Source organism: Idiotropiscis lumnitzeri, chromosome 15 (genome assembly GCF_059441095.1).
Source record: "Idiotropiscis lumnitzeri isolate Australia: NSW breed Sydney's pygmy pipehorse chromosome 15, RoL_Ilum_1.0, whole genome shotgun sequence".
Taxonomy (NCBI): Eukaryota; Metazoa; Chordata; class Actinopteri; order Syngnathiformes; family Syngnathidae; genus Idiotropiscis; species Idiotropiscis lumnitzeri.
The window spans coordinates 15290816-15315234 of NC_142405.1; the positions used below are offsets into that span (position 1 = coordinate 15290816).

General features: G+C 43.0%; 2 protein-coding genes across 9 annotated transcripts in view; both read right to left on the bottom strand.

Annotated features, from left to right (window-relative positions):
• cln3 (CLN3 lysosomal/endosomal transmembrane protein, battenin) overlaps nucleotides 1-18822 on the bottom strand; it is a 90601-nt gene extending 71779 nt beyond the window's left edge. The window contains exon 1 of the mRNA XM_088318028.1: nucleotides 18804-18822. The gene's annotated coding sequence lies outside the window, so the exon portion shown is untranslated. The remainder of the gene's footprint in view (nucleotides 1-18803) is intronic.
• Nucleotides 18369-24419, bottom strand: part of dus1l (dihydrouridine synthase 1-like (S. cerevisiae)) — an 88777-nt gene continuing 82726 nt past the window's right edge. For 6 of the 8 annotated variants that reach the window (XM_088318016.1, XM_088318020.1, XM_088318018.1 and 3 more), the window contains 2 exons: nucleotides 23512-23587; nucleotides 18369-19015 (listed from right to left, as the gene is read on the bottom strand). In XM_088318016.1, the coding sequence (XP_088174142.1) occupies nucleotides 18867-19015; nucleotides 23512-23587 (225 nt within the window). In that variant the 3' untranslated portion in view covers nucleotides 18369-18866. Of the gene's footprint in view, nucleotides 19016-19145; nucleotides 19225-23511; nucleotides 23588-24419 lie in introns of all 8 variants that reach the window. The other 2 variants (XM_088318017.1, XM_088318019.1) reach the window with 2 other exon arrangements.

A 24419-nucleotide genomic window follows, 5' to 3' on the forward strand; every position in this document is an offset into this window, starting at 1 on the left:
GAAAGACATATTAGGCAGCAACTTGCTTGGTCAACAATGTAATGAACCTTGACATGCATGAGACAGTGCATCGACACTCAACGTCCACACGGTGGTACTGCAATACCACCTGTAACATCTCCCATTTTAATATGACTTTTTTTCAAACGAACCCGAACAGACAACGCATCCTTGAAATCAACAAAACCATAAGGAAAGCGGGGCGAAACCTCACTAAATGATTTGGTGTCCGTATCTGCCGGCCAAAGCGTGAGACCACAGGGGAATCAGGTGCTGCTGACGAGAATGCTGCGACAGGTGCATTATGCGTGACCCATGGGGAACTCAAACCAGGGTGGGGAGAAGGTGAGCGTGTAACTTCAGCCTCAGGCAAGACCTCTTGCGTCTGGACCCCATTGCTGTCGGATGCAAGCCCCTCAGCAGTAGACATGGGGTGTTGTGATGGCAGCGGCTCTGCCACACGAAGGTCCACTCGGTTTTGACGATAGCGAGCGTTGTCAACCTCTACTAGATATGACCAAGGAGCCACCTTCTGCAGACAGACTCCGCACTTCCAAATGCCAGTCCGGTCAGCAGGCAACGGTTTCATCCGAATCGCCGCTCCAGCTACCAGTTGCGGCAAGTCCTTTGCAGTTCTGTCGTAGATAATCATGGAGACTTGTCTCCTGTGGCGTAGCTTGTCTACCACATCTGTGATAATCCGTGGCTCAAGAAGCACCGGAGCCACCTGCAGAGCTGACTTTAAACGTCGTGCCATCAACCGCTGTGCTGGAGGCTGACCATCCCCTCTGTAGGCGTGTTTCGCCATTGCAATATTGCTTTCCATGCATCCCTAACTTCACGAAGTGACTTTTTGCATAAAATCCTCCCAATTTTAACTGCCGCCTCTGCCTTCCCATTTGCCTGAGGATGCCTTGGAGATGACGTGACGTGCTCATACTCCCACTCAACCGAAAACTGACAAAACTGAGTGCATGCAAACTGGGGCCCCTTGTCCCGTGATGACTGTCAGGCTGCCCATACCTAGCAAACTGTGTCTTGCAACGTTTTATTGTTTTCTCTGCACTGAGGTCTGGCAACACATCAATTACTCAAAAGTCTGAATAGTGGTCAACCAGCATCAGTAAGTCTTTCCAATTGTGCTGGAACAGGTCCATGCTCACGATTTGCCGTGTGCGAGTGGGTAATTCGTGACTCAGCATTGTCTCCTGTTGTTCTGCTGCATACTCGTTGCATGTTGTGCACTTACTAACAAAGTCCTTAATGTCTCCCTGCATTCCAGGCCAGTATAGCGTCTCTCGTGCTTGTCTATAGCAGGCATCTCCACCGATGTGACTGCAATGAATTCTGTCTAGCATTTCCGCCCGCATTGTGCTGGGTATCACAACTCTCTGCCCCTTGAACAGAACCCCATCTTGAACACTCAGCTCGTCTCTAATATACCAGTACGCTCTCACATTCTGCTCTGTTCTATCCTTGGCGCCTGGCCAGCCATTCAGGATGATTGCCTTCACAGCTTGCAACTGTGCATCTCCGTCAGTGTGTTGTATCTGCAACAGTCTTTTGTCAGTGACATTAAGATAGTCCGACATGTTTGTTCGATTGCCCGTTGCTCCTCCACCATGCTACAGACCACGTGCTCCGCATAAAGAGAGAGAGGCTGCAAGTGTGGCGCAATAGCTCTGCTTAGCGTGTCACTAACATACATTTAGGGTCTCGGTTTGTAGATAACCTGCAGGTTATAGCTTTGTAGAGCTAGTAGCATGCTTTGTAAGCGCTTGGGGGCGTTCAGAAGAGGCTTGTTGAATATTAATATGAGGCTTATCATCTGTCGCTGCAGTGATAATATCTCTGCCATATAGATAGTGATGAAAGCGCTGACAAGCAAAAACTATGCTGAGACACTCCTTCTCTATCTGAGCATAATTTTGTTTAGTGGGTGTGAGTGCCCTCGAGGCGAATGCGACTGGCTGACCTTCCTGAAGAAAAGCATCTCTTGCATCCACTAGTGTGAAAACTTTGGCTTTAGGTAGCTTGTAAGGAAATTCCTCCAACGTGGGCATTATGTAATGCGACAGTTCCAGTGCACGGTTGAGATGGTGCGGCTGTAAACAAATGCGTAGCTTCTCCGGGCTTTTGACTATGACCATGTTGTAGATCCAAACAGTGGGCTCGCTGACCGACGTGATGTGGCCCTCTGCTTCATATCTGTCCAGCTGAGCAGCATCCTTCATGGCGACAGGGACATTGCGTGGTGCGCACTGAACTGGCTGCACTGCTGGATCCAATTCAAAATGAACTTCTCCAGGAAGTGCCTCCTCTGACCCCATGAAGACGTCATGATATGACACAATGACTGCATTTCTGGAGAGGGGCTTGGCAAGGCTGCTGCCCACCATGTTGAGCTCCTCCACTCTGAGCTGCTCTGGAATGGTGAAGTGTATAAGTCTTATCTCCTCAGACACAGCAATGGAAACTGTTTAGCATTCACAACCTCAAACTCCAGTTTGTATTTGCGGCCCTGCACCAGACAGTCCATGGTCAAAACCCCGAGTGATGGCAGCCTTTGGTCCGAATGAAGCTTGAGCATAGTATTGCTTGGCTTGAGGTTCACTCCTGGAGCCAGTCTCCATTCGTCTCGGAGACTTATAACATTGCATGTGGCTCCTGAATCAAGATTTGCAAACCACCTTTTTCCTTTTATCCTCACTGCTCCAATGCTCTCTGCACCATAAACATCAGCAGTTTTGGGCACCAAGCTTTCTCTGTCTAGATTCAGTCCCTCCTCTGCGTTGAGTTTATTATCTCCTCTCCTAGCTTTGTTGCACACCTTTGCAAAATGATTAGCAGTGCCACACGAATTACAATTCTTGGCATAGGCTGGACAGTGTTCCTTCCCCAACGCATGTGACATGCCGCAGTACTTGCATGAAAAGAGTGTGTTAACTTGCCTGGGGTGAGCGCTCCTTTTCTCAGCAGAGCTGTAGGCTTTCCTATGGTATTAATATTGTCCAATTGAGCTCTCGCTTTGCTCCATAGATCTCAACTGTGCGTCACTCAGCTCAGCTGCTCGACAGGTCTCAATAGCACTGTGTCAAATCCTTTACTCGTCTGCGTGTATTCTCGTTGGTAATGTCGATAACTATCTTGTCTCTGATTAACTCGTTTCGCGGCGTATTCACATGTGGCAGCTTTTTCTCTGCGTCGGATCACAAAACAGTCTATTGGCTCACCTTGCCCCTGTTTACAGCAGTCAAACAGGTAACGCTCATGAATAACGTTCTTCGCTGGCCTGAAGTACTGTTCCAGTGAGTCCAAGTTGACAGTCACATCTGCCTGCTCCGCAGCACTCAGCGTCACGTTGCGCTTGTATACATGTCTGCACTCTGCTCCCATAACACTCCTCAATGTTGCCGCTTGGACTTCTTTAGGCTTGCTCAGCAGTTCCGTGGCCAATGCATAATCTTCGTATTCCGCAAGGAAAATGTCCCAAATCGCACTCAGATTGCCGCTGAGCTTCATCGGAAAATGCGGTGGTATGGTCGCGGCCATGGCTACTTCCTGGCGATGGTTCGGCGTCACTCCCATGTCTGTCAAAACACGTGTGGAAAACCCCACTCACTGCATGCGTCGATGCACTGGATTACGACCACTTCTGACACCATGTTAGAAGTATGGTGTGATTATTATTTCACAGAATGACAAAAACGGGTCCAAAAGAAAAATCAAAGAGGCGTTTGCATCTATGGTCCCGGAGCTACAAGAGGGACTGTCTAAGAACCAGTTTCAGTTCCGCTTTAATCCACCAGCAGCACCCCATTTTGGCGGTGTCTGGGAACGTGAAGTACAATCCGTCAAGAGGGCCCTTGCGGTCATTGTTGGATCTCAACCCCTTCATTAAGACGTCCTTCTCACCATTCAGATTGAAGTTGAGGGCATCATTAATGCCAAGTCCTTAGGCTATGTTTCATCAGATATCGCCGACCTGGACCCAGTGACGCCAAACATGCTGCTCAAGGGGCGGTGGGACGCCTCCTTACCCCAAGTGTCATACGCTCCAGACACACTTACAAAGAAACGATGGCGCCACTGTCAGATGATGGTGGACCACTTCTGGACCCAATTCATACGTCACTACCTTCCCTTGATGCAGGCCAGTAAGAAGTGGCCGTCCCCCGCTGATGACATCGTCCAGGCGCAGTTGCAATGATCGTCGATCTCCAGCTTTCACGGGGACAGTGGCCAATCGGGAGAGTTGTCAAGTTGGTGGAGAGTGCTGATGGACGTGTTCGCTCTGCTGAGGTTCGAATCGGAGAGAAGACCTACCTGCAGCCAGTGGCACAACTGGTTCAGTTGCCAGCGATTCCAGATGTGGACAATATTGTTTCAGGGACATCTGCGGCACCTTCGGAGATTTAGTATCCTTTTACATAATAGCTGAGCTATTCTGGAGGCGGCTGTTGTAAATTCCTCATTACTGTACTGTTTATCTAGGTATTGGTTTGCTGTTTAATTTGTGTGTTTAACAACAGGCTTGTTTGCGGGCAGCTAATGGGTCCTTGTATTCACTTAATTTATATCGGGCATATTGTTCGACCGCTAAAGGGTCCTAAAAGACGTATCGAGATTATTAGCCGTTAGCGGCGGATCCGCGCAAGTTAGGTTTTTTTTGTCGTCGTGTATGCGCCAGGATTGAGTGAGTTGTTGAGGTCTGTGGAATGGATCGGAGTGCCATTAAAGCTACATTGTTCTCTATCTTTGTGTCCGGTCAGACTCTTTGATTCGAGTGACTGGATGAGGCGCTCCAGTGAATCCCAGTCCCAGTTCGCCGCAACACTAACAGCTTTGATTCTTTCTTCTTGATGTTAAGCTATATCAAATAGAATTAGTTGGGGAAAAAAGAGAGAACGTTAAGACAAAAGAGTGCATGACGAATAGTTATTTTCATTGATTGGTTGATTGTACATATAAACACATTAGACATATGAACATAAACACATTACAAGATAAAAACAAAAACTGAAAGAAAGAAAGCAAAACTTCACTAGATATCATAGTTCAACTTGGTTTGCATGTTCAAAGGGAGTAGGAAGAAGTACAACACTTATCTAGTCTTACCCCTTAGCTCGAGGGATCAAATTTGGAATTTATAAAATTATAATGCGTGAACGGAAGAAGATAATGAGTGAACGGGTCAATGTTCAATGTTAATCGTAAAATTTTAGTGAATTTGGTCTGAAATTTGGACAAAATTGACGATTCTTCAGAAGCAGCCCCCAAAAAAATAACGTCTTTCACCTTCTACAAAAAATGTGTTAAGCAAGAGCAAGTTGATTTCAAGTTGGCTATATATGTTCAAATTATTTCAGTAAAAAATACATAAATTGCAGGCTTGGAAACACTACCCCTTTGAAAAAAAAATTCCAGTGATTTAAGGCTTTTCACTTAAGAGCGACGATGCATTACTCTTACAGAATATCTTGTAATCAACAGCACAACCGTCTCAAATAACAAAAAAGTTGTGAATTCTGAGAAGGCCACAAGACAAAGCTGGAGACAAAGCAGGGTTGTGTAGATCGAGGAGAATCTCCTCATTGCCATGACAACCTGGTTCACCCTCAGCTTTAGCGTCTACTACTACGTTGAAAAGTTTTAGGGCGGTGACCACAACACTTTTCTCCTATGACATTAAAGACCAAGTGTGAGATAAAATCGACTCACTATATTTTACGTCCTAGATTCATAAACCCATAGCAACAACCTAACAATGACAATGGTTTTGTTCAGCAATGTCCGGTATTCTTCAGTAATGACGTCATTTACAGAACGACGAGTCGCCAGTCACCATTGTACTGCATTGTTGATTGTCCTAAGAGCTTCTCAACTCACATTGTTTTTGCATTACTCTGAGAAATGCCTTGTCACTGAGTGATCTTGTTAGCATGATGGGAAGCTTCTGAAAGGCCCCCCAAAAAATAGGGCACTTAAATGGACCAATTTCGTTCTGGCAAATAGAGGGAATTTCAAGCCAGTGTCAACGAGTGTTCGTGCCACAAGCACATCAAAGATCTGTTTTCTCAACCATTTTGCTTATGATTAAGGGTTCGCAAAAGGGGAGGTGATATTACAATCCATTTTGAAAAACCTGTGGTGTGTTGCGTGTATTGTGACAACTTGTGTGTGCATGCAAGGAGTAGGAGCGCGTGGGTGTTAAGTAGAGAGTTGAAAAAGCAAGTGTGTTTATATAGTGGTCGTGTGAGCTAAGTTCAGAAAATGGCAAATCAAATCTATTTGTCTCACAATTACACATAATAGAAATAATAAAACATGAACATTTGTTTTATTTGACAAAACAGTAGTTTTAAGTTAGATTCTGCCGAGCGACCATCCTGGAAGTGTGACGTCACATCAAGAGATTTTTGGCAGAGCTCACATAGAAAATGTATTAGGCCAGTCAGAAATTGACTCACCAAGCGAAATGTTAGAAATGTAAACGTATCTGAGCGGATCCAGGTATTTGAAGTGTTGGAGGAAGAGGAATTTGTTGGAATTATGTTCGTTGGACCATACATGTGCAAACGGAATGAAAATGCTTCATAGACACGCCCCAATCCGAACAAAAAGGCTGAATCCGGATGTAATTTCATTCTGATTCATAGGGGTGGTACATTCCTTATGCTAATCAGAACGAGCGTCATGTACACAATTCAATCAAAATGGCCAGGCTGCGTCCGATCTGCGGATGCTCTTTTAACATTAATGCGTAGCATGTCATCGTTTACGCACTTTAAAATGGCAGCATCTTACCAGAGCTTGTCTGTGACGCACTATTTTTAAAGTCCTGGTAACTCGTTTTCATCAAGATGCTGCGTTAATAAAAGTGTTAAACCCAGAGCTGAGCACTTGACCCTTTTTTGCCGGTCAGTCCGACCTTCCGGACGTGATCTGCCTAGCCTTCCGACCTCGACTCTCTGGCCTTATTCATAAAAATTGTCAGCCCAGACCCTGTTCCGCCGCCACCGCTGAAAAAAAAAGCATCCGTGCATGACGACGCCACGGGAGAAATGCTAACGGCAGAGGTTTATTAAAAGATAGTTATGGGCTGATATTTGTGCCACTAGACACTGAATATTTGAATTGAAGACTGAATATTTTAATTGAAGACTGGATATTTGAATTGAAGACTGAATATTTGAATTGAAGACTGGATATTTGAATTAAAAACTGAATTATTGAATTTAAAACTGAATTATTGAATTATTAATTATTCAAATATCCAGTCTTCAATTCAAATATCCAGTCTTCAATTCAAATATCCAGTCTTCAATTCAAATATCCAATCTTCAATTCAAATATTCAGTCTTCAATTCAAATATTCAGTCTCCAATTCAAATATTCAGTTTCTAGTGGCACAAATATCACGCCACAGGGGTGCCTCTAGGATAAGCAATGGATTCCAGGTACATCGATCTCCTTTTCGGCCAATCAGCAACTTCTTTTGGAAGGCTGTAAACTGCGTCCTGAGTTCTGCCACCCGCCATTGCACGGATTTCTGCGTGAAGTTCCAGAATGCATTTCAGTGTCCATCTGCATTTAAAAAGCGTTTACTTTGAGAGCAGTCATAGCATTTCAAAGAGGCTTGACCCAGGATTCTCTTGGACATTATGTGGCATACTGCAGGAGGGCTGCTTTTGTCTGGGAGATGCACAATGACCTGGAAAGTGGAGTGAAAGCAGCATCAGAAAAGACATAGATCTTCACACGACCATTGCTGGACATCGTTTATGATAAGCCAATGATATTTGCAAGAAGAGAATAATTGTTTGACCGCTGTTTACGACCCTAGGACCGTCTGTTTTAAATATAATTAATCTATCACTTACCACGGGTGTAGTACCAGCAGCTTTTAGGACCGCCGTTATCCGACCGTTACTTAAGCAACCAAACCTTGACCCAGAGAGTCTCATCAACTATAGGCCGGTTTCAAATCTTCCGTTTATTGCAAAAATTCTTGAAAAAGTCGCAGCGCAACAACTTAATGAATATATGACTGCTAATAATCAATTTGAACCTTTCCAATCGGGTTTTAGAGCCGACCACTCTACTGAGACGGCCCTTGCTAAAGTTACTAATGATCTTCTCATAGCTATGGACGCCGACACCTCATCAATATTACTCTTACTCGATCTTAGTGCCGCTTTTGATACCGTTGATCATAACATATTATTAAAACGCCTTGAAACGTGTGTTGGCATTTCAGGTTCAGCGCTTTCTTGGTTTAATTCGTATCTGTCGGAGAGGACGCACCGTGTAATTCATGGCAATACGACTTCGGATCTTTGTAAGATCACATGTGGAGTTCCGCAGGGATCAGTACTTGGACCTCTATTGTTTAGCATCTATATGCTACCGCTTGGTGATATTATACGGAAATATAACATTAGTTTTCACTGTTATGCTGATGATACGCAATTATACATGCCGTTGGATATAACGAATCCGCGCGACTGCTATAAATTAGAGGCGTGCCTTGCCGAAATTAAACAATGGATGTCTTTCAATTTTTTGCGTCTTAACTCAGATAAAACCGAGATGCTCATCATTGGACCAGCGCGTCATCTGTACCTTTTCAAAGACACCACTCTGAATATCGATAAATCTAATATTATCCAAAAGGATTCAACAAAAAATCTCGGTGTTATATTTGACGCAACTATGTCATTTCAAATGCACATTAAAAATATTACTCGAACTGCGTTTTTTCATCTGCGTAACATTGCTAAAATTCGCCCAATTCTATCAACGTGTGACGCGGAAATCTTAATCCATGCGTTTGTTACGTCTCGCCTCGACTATTGTAACGCTTTGCTCTCGGGTCTCCCCATGTCGAGTATTAAAAGTCTGCAGTTAGTTCAAAATGCAGCAGCTAGACTCTTAACTAAGACGAGAAAGTTTGATCATATTACCCCGATATTAGCCAATTTGCATTGGCTTCCGGTCCACTTGAGATGTGATTTTAAAGTTCTGCTACTTACTTTTAAAATATTGCACGGCTTAGCACCTTCTTATCTCGTTGACCTCGTGGTACCATATGTTCCGTCCCGAAACCTTCGCTCACAAAATGCTGGTCTTTTAGTGATCCCGCGAGCCAAAAAGAAGTCCGCAGGTTCTAGAGCGTTCTCTATTCGGGCACCAATGCTTTGGAATGCACTTCCCTCAGATATTAGAGGCGCCACCTCAGTAGAAATGTTCAAAACACTATTAAAGACGCATTTATACTCTTGTGCATTTAGCTGAAATATTTGTTGGCCTGTTTACTGCCGCTTTTTTTTCTTTTGTTTTCTTTTCTGCCCCCTTTTCCCCCGGCTGGGGGATTAGGTGACGGTGACCCACTAGGAAGTTTAAGGCATTGACCAACTGGGCATGCACCTGTTCCAGTGATGTCGTCTTCCTGCAGCGCGACATTTGATCAATTTATTTATATACTTTAGCATCTAATTTAATTATTTGTTGGCCTGTTTACTGCCGCATCTTCTCTTTTCTGCCCCCTCCTTCCCCTGCTTGGGAATTAGGTGATGGGGACATGCTTTGAAGATTACGGCACTGACGAACCGGGAAGGGACCTGCTCTGCCGAAGTCGTCTTCATGCAGCGCCTTTTCTGATTTCCTTATATTTCAGCACTTCATTGAACTACTTGTTGGCCTGTTTGCTATTTCTGTTCTTTCTTTTCTGTTCCCAATTCCCCGAATTAGGTGATGGCGATTCACTTGGAAGTGGCTGTACTGAATTTACACCAACTGACCGGTACAAGATCGAAGGCTCATCTTCGGATATGCTGCCATGGATATTACGGCCCTGGATGAGGACCCACTCCACTGAAGTCATCTTCCTGCAGCACTTCATTCAATTGACTCTCACATTATCTCATCTATTATTGCATAGCATCATTGTATGTGTCAAATGTTGCCCAGTTGGCATCCATTGCAGCCTGGTCATCCTGGAAGGGGGATTCCCCCATCTGTGGTCCCTTCTCAAGGTTTCTCACTTTTCCCCTAATGAGGTTTTGTGAGTTTTTCCTTGCCCTCCTGGGGGTTAAGATCGGGGATGTCGATTGTGGCTATGTAAAGCCCTTTGAGACTGTCTGTGATTAAGGGCTATACAAATAAAATTGACTTGACTTGACTTGACTCACTTAAGGCTGACAAAGCTTTTGAACTTGTCAAGCATGAACTCATTGATTACGATGTGTTAGCACTACCAACTTGATATTTAACTGCTAAATTGAGTCATGGAAATTCCCATGTCTCAACAGGGGGGATTGATATCCATAGTACAGCTAGGACAACAAACCTTTTTAAAAAAATTTTGTAGGTCATGTGTAGTGTGTAGTAAACATAATGTTCGAGGGAACATGAGACCAAAAAGGAGATTCTATCGACAAAGCATCTTAACGCACTACCAAATTACTATGAGCATTGAGCAAACAGTGACTGCAAAAAAATGGCTTCATGGACTTGTGTTGCTGCAGAAACACAGGAAAGTGAATCCATTTGCATATGAGTCACAATAATTTGATCCCGTGGTAAGAGCCACGTCAGAGTGTGTACAAGCAGTCTTGACTGCTGCTTCAGGAATTAAAAAATTACATTCTTGTCCACCACATTCACATTGCAAGGCGACCTAATTGTCACAGGGACACATTACACTGATAAGGTGCGGTGCGTTTCAGCCAAGCGTCATTTTTCCCGCACCAGTAGAAGGCGCCACACGACTGTGGAAGCCACTCCAAATTATCACCAAACCGCGACTTGACCTTATGGACACTTTTTCTTTTTTTTTAAGGACATTTTTCTCCCGACTGGAGGAACATTTTTTGTTTTGGGGATTGCAAATGGAAATTTTGTTTCAAGGGATGCTAAATTCTGTATGTTCAAGACAAGCAGCATGATGTTTTGCACTGATTCAGGCGTGTAAGACACAAAAACCAGGTGCACATTCCAGACTGTTAAGAAAGAAATGAGGTGCACATTCCGGACTGGTGAGGAGTAGAAGCGTTTGAGAACTAAGGTCACAAAACAGATCATTTGTAAGAGAGAAATTCTTAGGATAAGCAGGAAGAGCGTAGCAGGTGTGAGCTAATTAAAATTTAGGGTTTCCCATCTTGTATGGGTTGTATGGTTACAATGTGAACTGACAGTCAAGATAAATGTTCATGTGTTCTGTCGACATTGGGCAGACAAGGGCTTTAAAACCACAACAGGAAATGAAATGTTGTGCATAAAACATGCCTAAATGGTTATTTGAAAAGCAAAACTTACTTAATAAAATGACCCAATTACAATTGGAAACTGCCTCGCTGACAATGCAGCGAAGGCTGCAGCCCAAAGCATGACCTCAAAGTCGGCACTGCATTACTATAAAGGAAAATGAACACATACACACACACACACACACACACACACTCACAGCAAGTCAACTTGACAATTTGATATCACGCCAGGAAAAATACACCACTAATTGAATGCACACATAGGGAGAACAAAGGTGCAAACATTGCTGAGGACAGGATCAGCAAATTGGCAGTTGGCAAATCCTGGCTGCCTAATTCATTGATTAGAGGAATGAGATGATTGACACATGAGCAGATAGTCGTGTGTCAACAGTGGGGAAGTATGACATGAAATTGTTCCCACATACAGACTTTTCAACAAAAAAAAAAAAAAAAAAAAAAAAAAAAGAAAAGCTTTTTTTAGACAAAGTGTTATTTGTTTGAGATGCAATGTTGTTTGGTTGTAATTAATGTTTTCAAAATGGGTTAAGTTGTTTCCAATAAGACAATAAGATATGATGATGCTAAAACAGTTGGAAAAAGTATTGTGTAATCAAATTATCCTGACATTTGGACTTTCAAGAAGTGATTTAAAGTGAAAATGATGCATTTTGTGAATGATGTTGTAACGAAATGGAACTAATGGAACTGTTAAGGCCAGACTTATCAAGAAAAAAAAAAAAAAAAGACAATGGCCAGACTATTTTTCAATCACAGCAATGAGGATAGTGCCAGCCGAAGGAAGGACACTATCCCCTTTTGAAATCCTATATGGCTTCACACATAGACTCTCAGGTTCATCAGAACCACCAGCGACTGGCACATCGGTCTCAGTCCACATGAAAGACATGTTTGACTGACAAAGATGCAAAGACACAATTACTGGTCAGTGTGTTCCAATCCACAGAGAAATCACGTCCGTGTGGGAGACCAAATCTTCTTCAAGGTGTTGAAACGACTTCGTTGGGACAAGTGAATGCTGAGATGGCCCTCGCCAGATGATGGCAGTGACCCCGGCGGCAGCAAAGGTCGCGGGGCGTGGCGACTGGATCCACCAGTCGCAGTGCAAGCTGAAAGGCCTAGCAACGCGAATCCCTCGAAAAGGAGCCCACCTGAGTCACAATCTCGGACCACACGCACATCAGAACCACACAACCAGCCACAGATACGAATGTTGGAGCCACAGAACAAAAGGATTAGATAATGTATGGAAATTAATGACGTACATAACAAAATTTCAGCCTTGATTGGAGAACATTATTGCATTTAAATTTTTTGATAAAAATGAAACAATTATTGATGTTATGATCACTATGAAGAATTTGAAAGAGACAATATATGGGAATGGTTATAATTTTCATTTTTGTTATGTGTAGTCTGTTCATGTTGCATTATTTTTATGACAAAGAGGATGGTTAATCGCATGTTTGTTGCCCAAATGTACCATTACAACCTGATTGATGTTGAGAATGACGAATTCGAACTGGACAATGACGAACTCGAACTGGACACTAAAACGTAAAAACACATGGACCTTTTACACCTGCCCCCTACACGTGCACACACACACACCATACATGAAGATCCGAGAGGCAAAGACAGCTGTCTCCTCTTACAACAAGGCAAGGGGCCTTCATCAAGTCACCCCAGGGACAAGCTCTGCGTGGAGACAATTTTATTATTTTTCACTAGGTATATTGAAATGTTTATTTATGTTTTATTCCCGAGTGGTCATCAGACCATGAGGTTCTCGTTTCATGCAGAGGGGAATTTTACCCTAATGAGAGGTTTTCGCCCATCCACTGATCACTGTTGTATGATTTCACTATGATGATCTGTCTTAAAGCCATAAGGCCATGATTTTTAAATCCACAACAGGGGGGAAATGTAAGATGGGCTGAGGATAGTTAATCAGTTTGTGTATTTATAATCATGTTTTTATACACTCATTCATGTTTAAACACACACACATAGACACTTACTTGTTATTTTAGCACACACGCACACAGACACTGTATCCTGATGATGTGTATCGTTAAACTGACCTTTACACTGTGAGTTGTGATTCTCTGCCTGCTAGAGTTACTGATGATTAGTTATTGATGTTTTCTGTTTTCTGCTGATTAGTTTAGTCTAAAACAGACCACCATTGTTAATTAATCTCCTGTATTCTGGTGATTTAGTTTAGGCTAAACAGACCTTCATTGTATTCTAATTTCTTGTGATTCTTGAGTCAAACTAATAAAAGCCGAGCCGGTGAGAAGAGGAGAGAGAGGAGTTGCATGGAGCGGCTGCGAGCAGGCGAGCTGCTGCTCGCGGCCTCTCTGTCCCACTCTTTTCCCCCGCCGGCGGTGAAAATGAACAACGGTGTCTGGTTCCTCTTGGCTATTCAGCTAGCGTTTTATTTCGGCCGTTACATTTAGTAAATTATTTCAGTAAGCCCTCCCAAAATGGGCATTTAAACCTGACACCCACATGCTTTGTTCTTCACAAAGCAGTGATTGCTTAATTGTTGCAATGTAAATAGTTTGGTGTTTTTTTTTTGTTTGTTTTTTTTTTTACACAAAGCTATTGTTTCAACCCAAACTTTCTCTGCAGGCTCTCATCAATTACACATGTACTGTTTTTATATTAATTCAGTTGTTCTCAAATGAGGGAATGCTACATCGAGGGGTGTGTTAATGTTGTTTTTATTTCAAAATAGTTCAACGGATGTTTCGGCCTCACGTCTGCTATAATTTAAGAAATAATCACATAGCTTTAATGACTACTGATGAAATAAATGAGTGAGCAGTAGAACAACAACACTATTAAAAGAAATAAGACCAAATTTAAAGTAATTTACAGCAGTGAAAACAGGAAGGTTTTAAGATTACAGTATGCTAGCAAAAAAAGCTGCAACAGTGAGTGTGACATGTTTACCTGAAGTTCGTCCGGCAACAGTTGCTTTCCAGGATCATGAAGAATGTAAAATGCGCAAAAACATACAAAGCATCGGTTCATTCCAGGAACTATTTTATAACCTGGAATTAATAACAAATACGAGTGATTCAAGTGATTAGCTGAACGCGGTAGCGCGATACCTAGCTCCTTGTTCGACAGCATCCAAAACAAAATAGACTGACGCTGGAGCGTTAGTGTTTGTGACGTCACCGCGTGAATTAAAAGGTGTAATATCTATCGAACCGGAGCAGCACAAACGAAACTTTTAACAGCACAAACGCAGCACAAACGAAACTAACTATTTCCCTCTATTTTTGCAAGAAATGGGGGGCCAACTTCACGCAGAAATCCGTGCAATGGCGGGTGGCAGAACTCAGGACGCAGTTTACAGCCTTCCAAAAGAAGTTGCTGATTGGCCGAAAAGGAGATTGATGTACCTGGAATCCATTGCTTATCCTAGAGGCACCCCTGTGGCGTGATATTTGTGCCACTAGAAACTGAATATTTGAATTGGAGACTGAATATTTGAATTGAAGACTGAATATTTGAATTGAAGACTGGATATTTGAATTGAAGACTGGATATTTGAATAATTAATAATTCAGTTTTCAATTCAATAATTCAGTTTTTAATTCAAATATCCAGTCTTCAATTCAAATATTCAGTCTTCAATTCAAATATCCAGTCTTCAATTCAAATATTCAGTCTTCAATTCAAATATTCAGTTTCTAGTGGCACAAATATCAGCCCATAGATAGTGAGCTGGCTAACTTACTATTCAAATACGCTTACCTTATTATGGGCTTATCATGGGATTATTTGGTTTTATTAAGATCCTTCTTCGTCTTCGGAGGGAATTTTTATCGCTTGCCCATTTCACTGAGCAGGTCGAGATGAACTTTTGGCTGCTTCACGACCAAATCACGGCCTTGCTTAATCTAATCATTTTTTAAGATTTGTTAACTCCCCACCTCCCACCCCCAAAATGGGTGTCCGGCCGGGCCACAGGGCCGGACAGTTATGCCGCCGGGATGGACTGTCCAGCTGTCAGCTGACTTGGTTTTTGCATCTTTTAATAGTGTATTATATTTATTTTCCTTCCACTGCAGCAGGAAGCTCAAACTTTCTGTTTATCAAAAAATTGATAGTCCTCTCAGCTGCCCTGGACATGAGATTTTTTTCTGTAGATCACTAATCAGCCCCCTCAGTCCTATTATAAATCACATCATCGTTTTAATGCTACTATCAGGGTAACAATTAAGTGGTAAGTTAGGACTTATGATACTGTTTAATATAGTCCACATTCCTTAACTATAGCAGAAAAAAATTATTTGGGTAATTACCACTGCTGTTAATTTCAGGCGGCTGGTGATCTTCATTCATTCTCTTCCGCTTATCCGAGATCTGGTCGTTGGGGCAGCAGCTTAAGCAGGGAAGCCCAGACCTCTCTCGCTGCAGCCACTTCATCCAGCTCTTCCTGGGGGATCCCGAGGCGCTCCCAAGCCAGGTGGGAGACATAGTCTCGCCACAGTGTCCTGGGTCGTCCTTGGGGCCTCACATGCCCCATACCTCCCCAGCGAGACGTCCAGGTGGCATCCTGACAAGATGCCCGAGCCACCTCATCTGGCTCCTCTCAATGCGGAGGAGCAGCATCTTGACTCTGAGCCCCCACCGGTTGACCGAGCTGGTCACGTTATTTCTAAGCGAAAGCCCCAAAACCCTGCGGAGGAAAATCATTTTAGCCTCTTATATCCAGGATCATAATCATTTGGTAACGACCCACAGCTCGTGACCAGAGGTGAGGGTAGGAATATAATTTGACGGGCAAATTGAGAGCTTTGCCTTCCAGCTCAGCGCCTTCTTCACCACGACGTACCGATATAGAGTCCACATCAATGCAGACGCTGCACCAAGCCACCTGGCGATCTCCCGGTCCATCCTCCCCTCACTCGTGAACAAGATCCCAAGATACTTCAACGCCACTTGGAGCAGGACCACATCCCCAACTTGTAGAGAGCGCTCCCCTTTTCCGACTGAGCACCATGTTCTCAGATTTGGAGGTGCTAATTTTCATCCCAACCGCTTCACACTCAGCTGTGAACCACTCCAATGAGAGTTGAAGATCAGAGCGTGACCACATCATCCCCAAAAAGCATAGATGCAATACTGAAAGCAGCAAACAGGAAACCCTCAACACCTTGGCTCCGCCTATACATTTTGTCCAGAAAAGTTTGAACAGAATTGGTGACAAAAGGCAGCTTTGGCGGAGTCGAACCCTCACTGTAAACAAATCTGACTTACTGACGGCAATTCGGACCAAACTCTGAGACCGGTCGTACAGGGAACAAAAAGCTCGTACTAGTGTGTCCGATACCCTATATTCCCGAAGCACCCTCCAAATAATCCCCCGGGGTACATGTTCGAACACCTTCTCCAAGTCGACAAACCACATGTTGACTGGTTGAGCGAACTCCCATGCACCCTTGAGGACCCTGCTGAGCGTGTAGAGCTGGTCCACTGTTCTACTTCCAGAATGAAAACCACACTGCTCCTCATGAATTTGAGATTCAACTTCCTTATGGACCCTCATCTCCAGCACCCCTGAATAGACCTAGCCAGGGAGGTTGGGGAGTGTGATCCCCCTATAGTTGGAACACACTCTCTGATACCCCTTCACAAAAAGGAGAACTACCACCCTGGTCTGCCAATCCAGAGGCACTCCGATGTCCATGCGATGTTGCAGAGGTGTGTTAACCAGGACAGCCCCAAAACATCCAAAGCCTTTAGGAACTCCGGGCGAATCTCATCCACCCCCGGGGCAATACAACCGAGGACCTTTTTGACTACCTCAGTGACCTCAACCCGTGATAGGAAAGCCCGACTCAGAGACCCCAGACTCTGCTTCCTCATGGGAAGGCATGTCTGTGGAATTGAGGAGGTATTCTCCACTGTTTCACAACGTCCCATGCTGAGGTCAGCAGCACCCCATCCCCACTACATACAGTGCTGACGGTGCACTGCTTTCCCCTCCGGAGACTTCAAAGCCGTCTGGAAATTATTCTCTATTCTTGCCGAGTGTTTGCCTCAGTGACCATCAATGATGCATTCCGCTTGGCCAGCCAGTACCCATCAGCTGCTTCTTGAGTCCCACAGGCCAAAAAGGCCCGATAGGACTCCCTCTTCCCTCCTCATTGCTAGTGTCCACCAACAGGTTCGAGCGTTTCCGCCACAAGAGGCACGAATCACCTTACGGCCAAAGGTCCAGTCAGCCGCCGCAACAACAGAGGCGCGGAAGATGGTCCACTTGGACTCAATGTCCGCCACCTCCCCTGGGACGTGGGCAAAGTTCTGCCGGAGGTGGGAGTTGAAACTGTTTTTGACAGGGGATTCTGCCAGACGATCCCAGCAAACTCTCACAATACTTTTGGGACTGCAAGGTCGGACCGGCATCCTCCCCATCATCGGGGCCAACACAGGTGGTGATCTAGTACATTTTTAATGCAATGCATGTTTTCTGAAATATCCCTCAAGCACTGAACAGCAATGTTCAATGGTCTGTAACCTTGACAATACTATCAACAAAACGTAAAAAGTTTGCTAAGTATTAGATTTAGTTTTGTTGTGTTTTCCGAGTCGTCCAATCAGCTCTCTCCAGCAACTCGTGTCTTGTCCAGGAGTACAATGATGATGTCGATGACTTCGGGAGATCTTTTCCTCCACACACTAAGATTTTTGGTTGGAAATATTGAACAAATTTGATTTGTCGTCTCCCAACCCGAAGATTGCGAGTTCGATCCTACGCCCCTTGTGACCACACCGAAGTGTCCTTGAGCAAGATACTGAACCCTTAGTAACTCTGGATGCTTGGTCAACAGTCGGTGAATGAGGAGACCGTGTGAAAGCACTTGACTACCTTATAGGTAGAAAAGCACTATACAAGTGAAACAACAAAATATATATTATGCTCCATCCCATCAAAAAGTGAAGTAAATATGCACCTGTGACAATAATTGACGGTATTCCTTCAAAATTGATGCAGTCACAAGAAAATGCTCAGAAAATTTAGAGCGGAATTATACAGATTGTTGACAGTAGCATGACTGAGGTAGTTTATGTCAAAGGTTAGCCTTCACACTTAGGGTGTTCACATTGATTACTGTCGTATGTTGTTACATGTTCATTCTCAAGAATTCAATCATAGCTGCCTCATACACATACATTTACGGTACTTACCAAATGAAATTTTATGATTATTGAACAAATGTAACTTCTACCATCCCAACTAGGTGTATTTAATATAAAAAGCAGGTCTTGTAATGCTTTTCAACTTTCGTCAGTGATTAGATATAACTTCAGTTTTTGTCACCAAGTTAGTTGATAAAAATTGAACACAAAATGTTGTTGGAACAAATTACTCTTACAATAATTAGCTTTGAAATTCTACTTTGAATATTTTTTAATATAATCCTACTGTAGTCAATTTGTGTTTAGCAGAGAAAATACAGGTAGTTTAAGCAGCAAAACCTATACCAGCTCAGAGCATATTCAGGTTTATGAAGGAAGATATGGTAGTTGACCCGTCCAGGGTGGAAGCTATGCCTTGTTCTCCTTCTGCAGCATTGAGGGTTGATGTTGAAGAGACTGTGTAGGGGTACAGTTTTTCTCCATGTCAATTGCAGCATCTCTTTTGTTCTCTTCAGCTTTTCGTGCATCTGCCTTGGTCTTAAACTTCAGTCCATGACCTGTCAATCAGAGTAAACATAGTTTTATCATACAAGATAACATTTCCACTAATACTGACTCTTTTTCCTAAAGTGAAACCATTTTGGTTTCAATTACTGTAATCGTTAGTTGCAATAAGTATTATCCCACCTCATGCCCAAAGTCAGCTCTGGTTGGCTGTGAGTATAACAGAGACAGGATGGATGGATGGACAGGGGTGTGAAGAGACCTTTGGAGGAGCAGATGCTCGAATTGAAAAGGGGGACATGGATCTTTTTGTAAAAAATATTATTATTGCAGAAACAATATAAATATAATGTGTGCACAGCATGCTAATTTGTATTATATATTTATAGCCCCCTACATCTGACAAGCAAACGGACAGCAACTTTTTACGGGGCTAAAGACAATGGATGGTGATATCATAAGATTAAATTTTCATTTAGGCGGGGAATAAGTTGAAAAAAATTCAAAAACCTTGCAGTGCACTGTAGCCAATTGATGAGAACTGAATTCTAAATGACATTTGTTTTTAAGGACGCCTGTCATTGAAGTAGTGCTTGGCGTTTGCCTACCCAGATGCCGTAGATTTTCATGAAAATTTAACCCCAAAAATAGAATTTTGACTGTCCATATATCTACTTCATGGCCAAAACATAATCTTGGGTCCATGCTTCATTTATTTTGTCGCCATATATATTTTTTTGAATGCGATCATGTCGGGGGCTCGCTAGATGTTTGTGTGATCAATTCTCTGGAGCTTGTGTTTTTTTCTTGTTGTTGTTTATTTTGAGAGGAAAACTGATGTGAAAATTGGTCCACCTCACCATCCCCATCCACGGCATGGCATTGCCTCATTTACATTGTGATCATACTTTATACAGTGAGACACTTAACATTGAAACACATTCAGTCATAAAATTAAAAAAATCTTAGTACTTTTAGAACACTCTTGATCCTGACTTAATTTAATTAACCATTCTCACATAAGGGAACAAACATTCCTTAAGTGCACAACTGCCACAGGGTCAAAACACAACAAAGCACAAGTTTAAAGCCCAGTGGCAAAAAGAAAACCAAATCAGTGAAACATCATTATCAGCAATCTTACTGCACATCAAGTGATGAGAATGAAATAGTCTTGAACAATTGTGTAAATATAATTTAAAAAGAGTATACAACCTCTGACTTTCAGTGAAATGTGAATACGTTGATTTTTTTTTTAGTCCAGAATGAAAGCAATCAAAATATTTTTAATTTCTCGAACCTCGCTCCATAACCGTGGTGAACCGTCTCTTTTTCATGTGCTGAAATGAATTAGCCGCCGCAGGTGGTGGGCGGTCAAAAGGCCATCTTTGTTGACCTAACATAATTAAGAAATCATGATCATATTCTTCACATTGATGTCATATTATACCGTAGTGTTGGATTTTTAGGTTAGAGTTTTTATCCAATCAGAATTCAACTAGCTCGTGTTGCCAGGCAGATTTCATAATACCAGGAGCATGCGCTATTCGTCCGAGGCCTTCAGATAGAATTATGCCTTTTGTGTGAGTGAAGGGGGCTTTTACAGTTGATAAACAGTTGCGATGGCCAATCAGCTCACGAGTTGATGACAGTAAGGCCGCCTCGCTAGCCTTACATTGAAGGTGATGAACGCGTCTTCCGATTGAATACTCACTTGTGAGGTGGCAGCGCGATGCAGAATCAACACACCAGAAACTCGGAACTAGCGACCATTTGAAAATCTAATATTTATTCTTGCTTTTTTCAAACACGATGGCCGGATGGAGGGAAAATTGTGGATTTAATTGCAGATACACTTGAAAGCCATTAACAAGACGGATTTTTCAAAAGCAGCTAGGTCATCCAACACTCACTCAGTAATGCGTACGTGCGTTTCTGTCTATTATTTCTTCAGCCGTGCTGTCATAAATTATGGTAACATGAGGGGAATTTATTTATAATCACAGTAAAGGGCATTCTGATTTTGATTCTGATTTCGTATTGGCCAAGGTTCACCAAGCAGTCCTCTGAGAACTGATGATCAGACAAACAGCTGCTGAATGGTCTGTTGCCCCGGGAGGGCGAGGTGGCCACGCATCACGCCGCTCTTTCGGATGCTTGTCGGGCGTGCCACTGTCTGTTCGGACACGTGGGCATGTGAAAAAAAAAATCCCAAAGGCGCCAGCCAGCGAGGGGAGACAGCCAAGAGCGCATGGGGAGAGCGCATGTCGGTGAAAAAATTTCAGAGTAGTGGAGCTCCTGCTGCGGAGGCCTGCACCTCTGTGCTCATAGCACCCATTGCCTGGATATGCTTATTGGGCGTCCAGCTGTCTCTCAGAGAAAGTGGGTGTGTGTTTACTTAGAAAAATAAATGGGCACGTGTGGGTGAGTGCACGGGATGGAAACATTTCAGGCCAGTGAAACCCCAGTTGGGGAGGTAGGTGCCTTGGCAGAGGTGACCGCTCATTCCGGGATATGCTTCTAAGTGCTGTCTTCAATGTATTTCATGAAAGGTTTTTTTTAATTGAGCTTGTAATGTATTTTATTTCAGGTATTGAGCCATGGGGTATGTTTTCCCCACACACAGTACACCATAGTATTGTCATGAACACTCAGTTTTAATCTCAGCACGCAAAGGCATCCTCATCACTGCGCTGTCAACACCACATTTTGTTGCTTTAACTCAGTGGTTCTCAAATAGTGGGGTGCGCCCCCTGGGGGGGCACGGTGCGATGCTGAGGAGGGCGCGTGTTACCCTGGGAAACAAGGTTTTTTTTCCCGCCGTAGTACGGCTGAACGATGTATGGTTTTGGAACCGAGATTGCAATCTCAGACAACGCAAATTTGAGATCGTCAAAGGTGCGCTTTGCAATCTCAGACAACGAAAATTTGAGATAGTCAAAGCTGCGCTTTGTGCCCCTAGTTCACGCAGTAATAGGTCTCGCAGTACTGATTTAAAAATAAAAAAGCGTTGCCCTGTCGTTCGTTGTCCCGGAAGTAATTTCTTTCGCCGCTACTTGAATACTAGCCGCCAAGCTATCTTGCGTCGCAGCAGTATGAGCTTTATTTGTATTATATCTAAGTCCGTGCACAGCAACAGCAACGAGCTGCACGATGACTAATAAACGACCCCGCTGACAAGAAGCGTTCTAAACGAGTTGGCGAACGAGGCGGCGCTAAGCGTGCTAATCGCTAAAATGAATTACAGAGTAATAAGTGCTTGGATGTACGCTCGACTTTTAACAGAAGTCTGACTCGAACCGTGTTTGGGCGGAGAGCCAGCAGCTATGAACAGATATGTTGTATTCCAACCATTACGTATAGAACATAAAATAAGACAACGGCTACATTAGCAATTTAGCAGACGCTCTCAGACCGGAACGCAGTAACGGATGACGTCACCACGATGAAGAGGTTCGACGTCAAACATATTGTAGCGTCTTTAAAAGACCACGTCAGAATTCCATTTAGTTCTCGACTTTTTATTCTTACAGAAAACGGCTCTGTTGGCCGTAACCGATCAAACACCGGGCAACTCGTTCCGTCATTTTCAACGGATCACTCGCTTTTTCACTCTCTCGCTCGCACACACCTCCTGTCCAGTGAGTTGCGCGATGCAGTCACAGAAATCGGACACAACATAACTCAGAGAAACACAAATGTCAACACGAGAACATACAACAGACAACCCAATTCGGTACGGTACAGTAAATATTTGTCACATCATCAATATTTGCACCACAGAGTACTGAGTTTCGAGATCCTCAATAGTTCTCAAAATGATATTTCTTATCAATTTAGCTTTGCTAAGGGACATTTTATTGACAAAATCTAACATCAATATACAATGAACATGTACATTCGTACAAAATGTAAAAAGATTGGTGGGGGGGGGGGGGGCGAATTGTTTTCTTCTTGGTAGGAGGGGCGTGACAGAAAATAATTGAGAAGCACTGCTTTAACTATTGCCACCACAAACGTTTACTTTATGCTTCATGTACCAGGTGAGATTAAATTAAAGTCAAATATAAAGTTAACACTGTTGCTCTACACAACTTTGTAGATTTGCGAACGATTGACAGAAGTCTCCCAAGCACTCTCCCTTGTAAGCGTGCAGGGCATATTGGGCTTTTGATGACCAATAGATCGGATGCGTATGGATCAGCATTCATACTGGAGATGCATTGCATACACATCTGATTTATATGCACATACAAAAGTGGTCGGACTTGTAAAACATCTGAATTGTACTGTTAACACTGTATGAAAAAAGAAATCTGATACATGTCGCATGCATATGGGCAAAAAAAACCCAAACATTTTTTTAAAAAATCAGGTTTGAGCTGCAGAGTGGACATAGCCTTGTATATTCCTATGTTTACAAGTCTGGAAAAAAGCCTGCTACTGGGTTGACTGCAGCTGTTTGTAAAACCATCCATTTAAAAATTTTAATAGAATAATCTTAACATAGAAATGAATGTTTAAGTGCATGTGATTTGTATAAACTGACTTAGACAGTTTGCCACCTCCTTGTAGGACTTCTTCTTACAACAGCCTCGACAAAGATTGAAGACGCACTTATTTCCCTGTAAAAATAAAATGAAATGCATGAATACTATCAAACAATTAAACAAACCATCATTTATTCTTTCGGGAAGTAAAGCTGCATGACCACAAACTTTTTAACACCGAGTCTGAGGTTATAATTACAGAATTTGTCGCCATTTCCAATAATATAAATACGATCTCCTCGAGTCTGGGTGCCTTAAAAACAAATGTGAGTACATAAAAACAAAACCTGGGAGTCATTTTTTCGACTCAGAGATGATCTTTGATGCTCAAGACACCAAAGTAATGCAGTCCTGCTTTATTTATTCCATTACTTTTTTAGCTAATCAAAATCAGTTAGTTTGTTGCCTTTTTTTTCTTTTTTCGTTGCGCTCCTGGGGGTTAAGATCAGGGGGATGCCATTAATATTTGTCAACAGAGGGCATGTGAATCCCTTTGACACTTTTCTGTGATTTAAGGCTATGTAATTCAATTTGACTTGACTGTAGTTTAATCTTTGCGTCGTATTCCAGTCAAATTTGAACATTTCAAAAGTTGCGTCTCTGAAGCATGTAGTAAATTTGTTTGGATTGACCTAGTATTCCATGACAGTAGATGGTTAACAGACTGATGAGCAGGGGTGAGGTCAGGAAAACGACAGTGAGTATAGATTTAATGAAGATGTGTCAGTCTCGTCTGACGTGTTTTTTGGATAAAAGACCAGGCCGTTGTCAACAAGAGAATCTAACAGCCACCACAGAAGTTTGGGAGTTTGAAGCATCTGCTACTCATTTCTAACCCAAGTTAGTACACTCCCCATTCAAGCAGTATATGCTATGCAAGCCATATAATTGGGCATACAGATATAGG